The sequence below is a fragment of the Enoplosus armatus genome, chromosome 15 (genome assembly GCF_043641665.1).
Source record: "Enoplosus armatus isolate fEnoArm2 chromosome 15, fEnoArm2.hap1, whole genome shotgun sequence".
Lineage (NCBI taxonomy): Eukaryota > Metazoa > Chordata > Actinopteri > Centrarchiformes > Enoplosidae > Enoplosus > Enoplosus armatus.
Genome location: NC_092194.1, coordinates 16,464,127 through 16,475,044, shown reverse-complemented (window position 1 = coordinate 16,475,044; position 10,918 = coordinate 16,464,127). Strand labels below are relative to the sequence as shown.

Below are 10,918 nucleotides of genomic sequence, written 5' to 3'. Positions count from 1 at the left end.
TTTCCACCATCCTGTCACATTATCTGACAGGTGTTTCCACTCCGGCTGTAACTGCTGGACATCCTTTGTAACGTGAGGATCTTTCTGCAGGACTTGTTTCCATGTGCAGACCTCTCTTCTCTGCACTGCGTGTAAATGTCACGCAGAGGCAACAGCAGAGGTGACATTTCTGAGAGGGTCTCGATGGGTGGGTGGGTGGGTGTTGTGTGTGCGATTAGAGCCCTGGTGGGGCGGGGTGGAGCGGAGTGGTGTGTGTGTGTGGGTGTGTGGGTGGGGGGGCACAGGAGCTCACAAGTGTCTCTGCCATTTAGAGTCACCAGCTCTTGTCAGGAATGTCCGTCCCCTGCGCGCACAGATCATGTACTGGATGCGCCCACTTTATTTTTAACCCGGCAGGGTGGGTCAGTCGCTGGCTTTCGGGAATGACCGTGGAGCGCGCGGCGATTTCAGCCCCTTTCCCTCGTCCCCCGTGCCCTCCTCGCGCTGTGGAGACCTCCGTCCGCTCAGACCGGGACCCCGCTGCTTCAATGGGATTATAATTGGTTTATTGGCAGGGAGAAGGCTCAAGATAAACACTTTCGGACAGGACAACATCCAGAAGCAAGTAAGTGTAAATTGAAGGCAGATCTAATTGCGCCATTGTTAAATGAGATTATTGATCTTTGGCCAAATAGTTTCTGTCCCCGGTCACTGAGTGGTGCTCATTCCATTCAGACGACTGTTGTTTGCCGTTGTTTGAAGTGGTTTTAAAAGTTTCCTCCAAACCCACCTGTTGGACCGCGGCTGCCATTTTAAATAACGGCGTCGTTTTCAAACGCTTCCAGACTAATTGAACGTGTTCCGATATTAAAATGAAATGACTCGCTTCTGGTTTTAGTTTACAGCCACATGTTGGTGAATTCTTGAGTTATTATCAGTTTGTTATCTCTCTCCGCGCGCGGGCCGCAGCTGGTCGTTGGAAGTGCGCACAATGACGTCACTGCGCATGTTTGCGCGTGGAGAAGTGCGCTTTCCAAAAGCTGTTTCTGGTGGTAGAGAAAGTATTCAGTACTGCACTATATAAATACTACTTATATACAGATACAAAAGTCCTGAATAGAAAGTACTTAAAATTCAGTGTTACACTATTATATTCTATTTTTTTGATTAGTATTATTACTGATGCAACCCAGTGTTGTAGTTGGTCAAGGGGGAGCTGAGTATTTTATATACTTTCAGGACAGTGCATCATATTTTATAAGCGTGTCACATGTTTTGCATGTAAAATCCTAATATGTGAAGTAGTAACTAAAGCTGTAAAATAAATGTAGTGGAGTAAAAAAAGTACAATATTTCCCTCTAAGATGATGAGTATAAAGAAGCATAAAATAGAAATACTCAAGTACAGGTACCTCTGATTTGTACTTGGCTACAGTGGTTGAGTAAATGTACGTGTGACTGATGTTAACCTTTCTTACTTAAAGTGACTAAGAATGTTTATTCCATCCTTGATCTAAAACAGTGTGGTGGCGTCTTAAATAACAAAGAAATATTATGTTCTCAGAGCAGAGGACACGTCCCTCCTCATTCCCCTTAAAAGGACACATGTGAGTGTGTCGCCATGTCTGGGCGAGCAGGGACTTTTGTGTAAACACACTCCAGGAATAGTTTACTATCGATTCCTTATAACCTCCCACAAGAATTAGGTTCAGTATTGTTGCAGTCAAAACAATATTGACCACAACAAAGGAACCTTTTTTTTTTTTCCACAGCTTGTGTACGTAATCAATGTACAGTATGGATTATGCTAAACAGAGTGTTTTTATGCTCAACTTCCACCATGTTTTTCCTTATATCTTGTTGAAGTACATGAGTAGTAGTTAGTCTGATGTTGTTATTGGCAGTTTGAGGAGGAAGTTAAAGCTACAGGCTTTGGTGGTCACTCAAGACAGTAACCAGGCCCCCCCCTCCTCCTCCTCTCCGTCCATATTGATCTCTGTCCACTTTGTGTTTACGTCTCAGATTTGCTCTCTGCTGGACCACAGGCCTCCCTCTCCTCAGTCCAGTTGCTGTTGCTACAGTTTCTCAGACACACACTCTCTGTAGGTCACACATCCTGACCACACCCATCTCTTATTTCATCCTCTCCATCTGACTCCATGCTGCTCACTCCCAGCCAGCTAATGCATTGCTGCTCCTCAGAGTGCAGACATCAACATGGAGTTTACTTACAGCTGGGAGCGTGGTTGTTATTCATCTCAGGTGCTGATTTGATGCTTACATTGTACATGTTTGCTTACAGTGTAGTTTTTGCAGTAACAACAAAGGAGGGAAATGGGTGCAGCCAATTAAAATCACAAGCATCGGAAAGGTTATCATGCAAGAAAGGTTTTTTCACACCTCATAAACAAGGAAGTGTTTTGTTTATATTCTAACTCAGCAAATCTTGAGAATAAAAATCTCATTCGCACCTTTTAACCATTTTTCCAAAACCTAATGTGCATCCACAGATATCAAAACTCGTGTTGCGTTATTGTAATGCAAGACGAGTTTTGATAAAAAAGAAACGTAATATGTGTTTGTTGTTTTCTGAGATCAAGCAGCACTTGAATATCTGCAGCCGACATTTTTATCTTCCTTCTTGACATTTATACAACTTTTGAGAATTTATCCAGCACCTCTTACTCACCAGCTCACAATGTGCAGCTACAAAAATGTTGTATTTACTGGAACATGTGCTGACGACTTTATCTACTGCAGGTGATAGAAAGAAACACGAGGGGTGCCAAGTATTATATCATGTCAGAAGATGCTAATAATAGCAAGAAATGTGTTATCTGTATCAACCTAATATAATGTGTGCTAAATACATCACAATGGTAACACTAATAATATGACTATGACGTTAGCTTTGCCGAACTCGGACGCATCTAAACTAGTGCTGATTTAATTTGTTGATTAATTGACTAATCGATTGCCAGGAAATTAATTGTCACAGATTTTGATTACTGATTAATCATTCAGGTCACTTATGAAGGAAAATACAGAACATTTGCAGCTTTATATAATCGTAAATTGCACACCTTTGTGTTTTGGACAGTTATTTGGACGTGACATGCAATTTCAAGGTCTTGGGCTTATGACTTGTGATATTGGGCTATATAAATAAAATTCACTTGACTTTACTTTAACTTGCAATTGCCATTTTTCCCTCTTTAGCCATGCTAGCAGCATCAAGGGATGGCAGTGTTGGTCTGTCTTTTGTTTAGTCGGCCCTCCACTTTGGTCCAAACTGAAATATCTCAACAACTGTTTGATGGATTGTCATGAAATGTTGTACAGACATTCATGTTCCCCAGACGAAGATTCCTAATGACTTCGATGATCCCCTGACTTTTCATCCTTGTTAAGTGCTAATTAGCAAATGCTGTTATTGTGAGCATTTTAACGTGCATTCGCATTTAGCTGCAGTACAGCCACACAGAGACTGTTAGCATGGCTGTAGACTCTTGGTCTTGTTTTCCATTATTTCACTCTTTAAAGAGTGAATGATTCGTGAGTTATCGTGAAAATGATCAAAGCTTTAGCTGAAAATGAAAACGTTGTTAGTTGCAGCTCTAATGGAAACAGTGTAGTTTTCAGTAATGACTCTGGACAGTCCTAATGAGTCACTTTTCAGGCAAAACTCAAATATCATGCTTTTCTTAGAAACACCTCACAGCTACAATCGGGCACAGGTACTATTATACTACTTTATATCAGTGACTGCATCTTATTGGGTAGTTTTAGACTTTTATTCTGCATTACAGGAACTTAAAGCTGACAGGGTGACCTGCTGTGAGTGAGCAGGACACTCAAGGACACCACAGGAGGACAACTCAGTATTGACAGACACACACTTGCCGTGGCAGGCAGTGAACTTTCTGTCACAGGACTGTCTATAAGCAGGAGGCCTCTTTATATAGCTCTAAATGGAGCCTAGCGCAATATCACTGAGCAGAAGTCCCAGCTCACACACTTAATTTGCTGCGGTTTGTGTTAAGTCAAGCAGTCAGTCAGTCCTTCGACATGATTAGAGTCTTATAGGTTTTGTACACGGCTGACGGTTTGTGGATTCGGGTTTGTACAGTGTGTTAGGAGGGTTTGTGCAGTTGGAGTGTGTTGCGCAGTAGTCCTGTCCAGGTTGTGTGTGAGGTGATAAGGGGATCCCCAGTGGTGGGTGGAGCATCCCCGGGCTGATAACAGCGGTCTGCAGAGGACTGATACTGAGCAGGAGGAGGAGGGAGTCCTGTAGGATGCCATCATTGTGCTTCACTGAGGGCCTCTTCTCTGAATGCACCGCAGAAACATCCTCTGTGGTCTCAATGTGAAGTCATGTCTGCTGTGAGGGAAAGTAACCAAGTATATTTACTCAAGTACCATATATTGATCTTTTCACTCCACTACAAATATTTGACAGCTATAGTTACTTTGCAGATTAAGATTTTACAGGCAAAACATATGATTATCCTATAGAATATGGTGAACTGTTATAGATTAAATTACCTAGCAGCATCTTAAGTATAAAAATTTGCTTCACCTCATCCAGCTACACCATTAAAATGCTGCATGCATGCTAACGCTTCTTGATTTGGCACTTAATTCAACCTTAAGAATATAACTTTACTGAAGTAAAAGTAGCAATACCACAATGATAAATTACTCTAATACAAGTAAAAGTCCTGCATTTAAAATTGTACTTGAGCAAAAGTACTAATTTTAGGTATTTTATATACTGTTGGCTGGTTTAATTTACTGTCTAACAATGCATCGTATTTTATATGCTCATTACAGGTTTTATTATAGGTTAAAATCTGAATCTGCAAAGTGACTACAGTTATTAAATGAATGTAAGGGAGTAAAAAGCAATATTTCCATCTGAAGTGCTGTGGGGTGGAAGTATAAACTAGCATAAAATTAAAATACTCAAGTAATGGTACAGTAATTGAATAATATAAATGCAGATTGTTTGCTTTATCTCTAATTTTAGTATTAATGTCACAACTTAAATCTCTGATATGATAAATTAAATGATGAGGTATTCAGCATTTGTTGTATGCACTATTAGTCAGTGCCGCGTGAGGACACTGTCATGTCCCTTTTTTCTGTTCTTTGTGTTCAACAGTATCAACACAGGTTGGATTCCCCGCCTCACTTCATCTCACGCGCTTATTCTCACAAATATCGACCAACAGAAACGTGAAACACACACACACACACACACACTTGCAGTTCAAACATCATCGCATTCAAAAGAAGAAGGTGGTTTCGTCATGTTCTGCATTACAGAGGGGTTGCCCTCCCCCTGTGAAGCATGATAAGAGAGCTATGCTGCACCCAGATAGAGCTATCTGAGCGGTTACCCTTCAACCCGCCATTCCACATAAAGAAGACGCAGACACACTGCAGGGTGACAGTTGAGCAAAGCAATACACACAAAATGGAGATTAAGACAGTCACAGGAGCTTGAGGGGCCAACGTGAAAGCTATGATAACGTATATATATATATATATATATATATATATATTTATATATATCTGTACCACATCTGAGATCACGTAGATTTCTTCAAATTGCCAACATTACATTCTCGTGCCAGGTGTAGATACAGCCCCTCCCTAATGAGACTGATAAGTTGAAACCTTAACGCCGAAATACAAACTAAACTGCAGCGAGACAGTGCTCACAAGCCAGCATAATTTTCCTGTGTTGTCCCTGCAAATAAAAAATATTTATTGTCTCTAAAACATCAGAAAGAAATGAAAAATGTCCATTACGATGTCCTTGAGGCCAAATAAATGTCATCAATTGTCTTGCTTTTTCTGACCAACAGTGCAAAAGCCACATTTATTGTGATGTAGAGCAAGGAAAAGCAGCAAATTATCACAATTGTTCAGCTGAATATTCAAATGTCAACACAAGACACAAGACGTCTCGTACAATCCTCAGCGTTTGTGTTCTGGAGGTTTCGAGGTTCCAAGGTTGTATATTGGACCACTGTGATGTCACAAAATCATCTCACACACGCAGTATGCGTCTTTAACTCAGATTTAAAGTGAGCACGGAGGAACTTTCCCCGTTCAGCAGATAAATATGAAAACAACCTTTTAGTGTCAAACTCTGCACATACATCATTCTGCACAGTGAAGCTCAAACATCGAAGTGGCATAACAATAAACAAAACACATTTTTGAGTGGAAACCTGCTAATTTCTCTGCTATTATGAACTGATATATTTGTAATTGAAGTAGTCTTTGTGAGTACGTCAGTCTTGTACGTGCTGAACCCCAGTTGATCATCATAATCAATCATTGTAACACCTCTACTGTCTGTCTTTCCCCTCTGTTTCAGGCTACCTCCAGTATTTGAGGGTTGTCATTTCGTCCCCTCCACTCATTTCCCTACACACCCAGACCACCTGAGGACGCCGCTTGCCGTCCCCTCGCCCGCCTGCCACGCTGGCTACCGCCATGACTTCCACCGCGACTTCCACCACAGACTTTGACAATGCGGAGATCACGCAGCAGTACAGCCGCATCAACACCCGCTTCGACCTCTCTGACGAGGAGCTAGACAATGACAACAGCTCTGCCAGGCTGTTTGAGCGCTCGCGCATCAAGGCCCTCGCAGGTGAGTGCATGCATAGTAAACAGGCTGTGTCCTTTCTGAGGCATTCGTGTGACACATTTTTGAGATGACAGTGTCTCTTTAAGAGCGTGGGAAGGGCAAAGAGGACGAGCTATAATGGGTGTCTGCTTAACTTTGGCAGGTTTGAATGGGCTTGAATGTGTCGCTGACCTTCACATAGATTTAGTCAAAAGATTACAAAATCACACTCCAGATGATCCTCGATTTTGCCCAGAAGCTCTCAGCTAAAGCTCTGCAGGTGTTGTGTGTGTGTGTGTGTTTCTGTCACACACCCCCAGCAGCTGAGCCCTAACACTGCTCCGCACCCACTGCAAGTAACTGGGATCGCTTGCACATTCCCAGAATGTCCACCGTCTGACCGATCTGGACAGCTGCCCTGTCCGTTTGGCTCTCATAGCACAGATCTCTGGCGTTTCTAGCTAAGCTTGTAAGCTGTGACCCACCTGTGGGGCGGCTGCTTGGGGTTTTAAAATAGCAGTGTTTCTGTGGTGGAAGGACGCATAACACAAAAGGGGAGTTGAGGATCACACCATGCTCGTTTCCGTAAAGCCGTAGACACAAGAGAGGTCAGGCACAAGGTGCTAAAACATGCATTCAGGTCTCTGGTGAAGATACTTCTGGGTATCGCTTTGATACGAATGCTGATATGATGCCTGAGTTTCAGTATGGATACCAAAATGCTACTTTTTTTTATACCTTACTTTGTGAACTATAAACATGTTTTTCGAGAAACCCTTTCTAACAAAGCTAACGTGTTAAATGTCTAAACACAAGCAGCTGTACTACGTTGCCTACATAAAAAAGATAAAATATTGCTGACTTTTGACAGTCCTTACAGGGTAAGTCTGGTGATATTCTATATTTTAGAAGTAGTGCCTATGTAGCCAAAATCTGATATTTGGTGATTCCTGTGGTTATTGGTGGTAACTGCAAGTGCGTCCCAGAGTGTATTTATCACTGTGGCCAGTAAAAAAGTGGCTACTTTGTCAGACATGAAAGAGAAGAAGAGAAACTCGAGTATTTAATTACAGCATACCCACACAAACTGTAATACTATACTTACGATCAAATGTCTTCCACTTCACGTTCACCTGCATGCACTGATTCCTGTGAATCGCGTGGTATCTCCTCTAGTTGTAATGAAAACTTTTATATGCAGCATTGTGTTAGTTCAGGCATAGATCACTGATGTTGCTTGTATCAGCTGCTCCCATTGGCTCATTCATCAGTTGTTTGGCTACCAGCTGACTAGTACCATCCAATCATAGTCTTACAGGTGTACATGGAAGCTTTTGTAACTGCTGCAGCTCACTCCATCACCCCAACTCTCTCCCCATGTACTTTAAGTATTGTTAAATTTACTAAGATCTAAGTTTTTGTATTCCTTTGTTAGCTGTCCCTCAAAGAGCAAATCTAACTTTATCACCATCTGCTTGGTCAACGCCTGGATGTAAGTGTGCCTGACTGAAATAGGGAGGCAGAATGCAAATACATTAAATGGCTGAAAAAATGCTGGTCATAAATAGTATCAAAAATGGGGTTTGATGTGATGAAAAACTTAAGGTTACAAGTTAGAATTAATGCCAGTTTTCAGTACTCTGTGCTACGCTTACGTTTCAGTCTATACCAAAAGTATTGAGGTTCGATATCCAGCTCGACATCTGGGTGGCCAACATATTTAAAGTCGTGTCCAGACCGTTTATTGGGCAGTGCTCTCACCACTTTTGTTGCTGTGTCTCTCTGTCTCTTTAAGTGATGAAGGCTTCTGTGTGGGTGTTGGTGATATTGTGTTAGAGTGCTGCTGCACTGATGTTTCTGTAATGCAATCAGTGTTTCCTGTCAGAGAGAGAGAGAGAGAGAGAGAGAGAGAGAGAAAGAGAGTGGTACAAAGAGGGAGGAAAGTGAGGAGAGAGGCAGGAGTTGAGAGAGGCTCTGAATGACGCCCGCTGCTGATTTACCGCTTGTGAACTCAGAAATATGCACTCAGCATGCCTTCAAAGCACATACATAACATATCAAATATCCATCCATTTACACGGCTCCTTACACGAACCTAAAAAAAGACACGCTCCTTTGAGATAGACAGTTTTATGTTGGATTATTGGCACAGGAAATCACAACTGTGCCAGTCATACACTTCACATTCAGTGATGTCACGGCTGTGTGGGAGCGCTGGTTAGAGGGAGGGAGTCGTGTGAGCACGTGGACGTATTGAGACATATTGTATGCATGGATGGGGCTGGAGAATCCACTCTGAACCGAACCGAAGGCTGCCTGAGCCCTTGTGCCGCCTAAGAGTGGAGGCATAGCAACATCACGGCAGCAGCGAGGAGAGAGTGAGAAAGAAAGAAGAAGAAGAAGGGAGGGAGGGAGGGGGGAGAGGGGGGGAGGGAGCAGGAGTGAGCACAAGAGGGATCTGGAAAGGAGGACAGAGAGCCAAGAGACAGAGAAGAGGACAGACGTGGAGTGCCAAGCTCCTCTGCCGGCTCCAGGCTGTGTGTTGTTGTTGTTGTCGTTTGGGGGTCAAGATGAGCAGCCCATGCCTGCTGCGCGCTGCCCCTATAAGCCAGCCCCGGCTCAGAGAGGTCAAGATCAACCTGAAGGCCGGCAGCAGGGAGACCACAGCCATCCGGAGCAGCAGCGGAGGGACCAAGGAGGCTGCCGGCCGGCCCTATGCCCCGGCAGAGAAAGAGGCCCCTGTTCGGGTCGGCATGAGCAGCAGCCGGAGCAGGAGCACCCCGGCGGTCCACCGGGCCCAGAGACCTGAAAGCAGGAAGATGGCGAGGGGAAGCAGTAGTGGCAGCGGGAAGCAGCAGGAGCCTGAACACCACCTGGAGAGGAACGGCACTCTCCTGCACGTCCCGCTCGCCGTGGCGCCCGTGGGACTCTCCCCCCTCTCCTCGTCCTCTTCCTCGTCCTCCTCCTGCACCCCTAGACGTCAGCGGCCCTCTCACCCTCACCCTCCCCCCGCCCTCCTCTCCTCCTCCTCTTCCTCCTCCGGTAAAAGTATGAAGCGGGCGCGCTGGCTGAGTTATAGCACCTCCAACATCTGTTTCAACTCCATCCTGGATGGACGCTTCAGGCAGCTGCAAGGTACAGGGTCCTGATGGAAGAGCTGTGTGTGTGTGTGTGTGTGTGTGTGTGTGTGTGTGTTTGAGAGAGAGTTTGTCCATCCTCTCCTGCCTCACAAATGAGAGAGATAACACTTCTCCAATCATGCCCCTCCCTTCCCCAACTTTTGTGTGTTTGTGTTTGGTCAGGAAGGCAGGGAGGTTGGGCTGTGATGTGAGCGAGCGTGAGGTTAGTTTGTCATCTTGTTGTGAGAACTGGAAAAAGGCAGCAGAAAAAACAAGCCTGAGCTTACATAGCAGTGACCCTTTTATTAAATGTATAGGGTAGTAATTTATTTATTTTCAGGAAGCCGTGGCTCTGCCCCAATTGTTCACTGACTTGACTTTGAATAATTCATAGGCAAACTCCTAAAAAGGTAGAGATGTTTTTCTGTCCAAAGCCATTCATTGCCAGCTAGTGTTATTCACTCTCATGTGCTCCATTTCTTTAAAATAACAGACATATTCATCATTTTAGCCTGCCGCCTATTCTCCATATGGCCCTTACCCTTCACAAACTGTTCCAGTGCATTCATGTGGTTTGAATCTGACCTCCTTTTTATTCTCTCAATGATTGCGTTGGCGGTGTTAAAAAATAATAATTTCCTCTGTTGGGTTTAACTTTTCCCTGCCTGTGTTATTAAGGTTTTAAGAGGGAGGTTTGCCGTCACTGTGGATTTTTGTTAGCTTGCACTATGCTATCCAACTCCCTGATGACAGGAGTGCATTAGTGAGAGGAAGAAAATGGAGGAGACGACGCAGGAGCAGAGAGGGAAACATGCTTTTTTTCCTGCCTCTGCTAGAAGTATCGACAGACTCTGAAGGCTGCAGAGGCAACTGATACATGAAGCGGCAAACTTTTGAATAGAGGTTGTTCAGAGTGTATCGATCCACCAATTGCATCTCATGAAATTTTATTAACTTTTTATTCACCCGTTATTAGAGAGATCTGGTCTGCAGTAGAATTAAATTGGACAGAAGAACAATAACAGAAAGTTTTTGTATGTTTAGCATCTATTGATTTCAACCATTCATCCATTTTATTATGTCTTTCTTGGAATTTGACACACTCCTTGGTGTTGAGTATTTCTGCAGCTGTTTGTTCCACTTTGTCTAGTTGTTTTTGTGACAAATTGACCTG

General features: G+C 43.6%; 1 protein-coding gene across 3 annotated transcripts in view; it reads left to right on the top strand.

Annotated features, from left to right (window-relative positions):
- Positions 1–9,195: 9,195 nt before the first annotated feature.
- The window catches only part of sptb (spectrin, beta, erythrocytic), a 34,875-nt gene continuing 33,152 nt past the window's right edge, over positions 9,196–10,918 (top strand). For all 3 annotated transcript variants that reach the window (XM_070920966.1, XM_070920967.1, XM_070920965.1), the window contains exon 1: positions 9,196–9,760. In XM_070920966.1, the coding sequence (XP_070777067.1) occupies positions 9,196–9,760 (565 nt within the window). The remainder of the gene's footprint in view (positions 9,761–10,918) is intronic.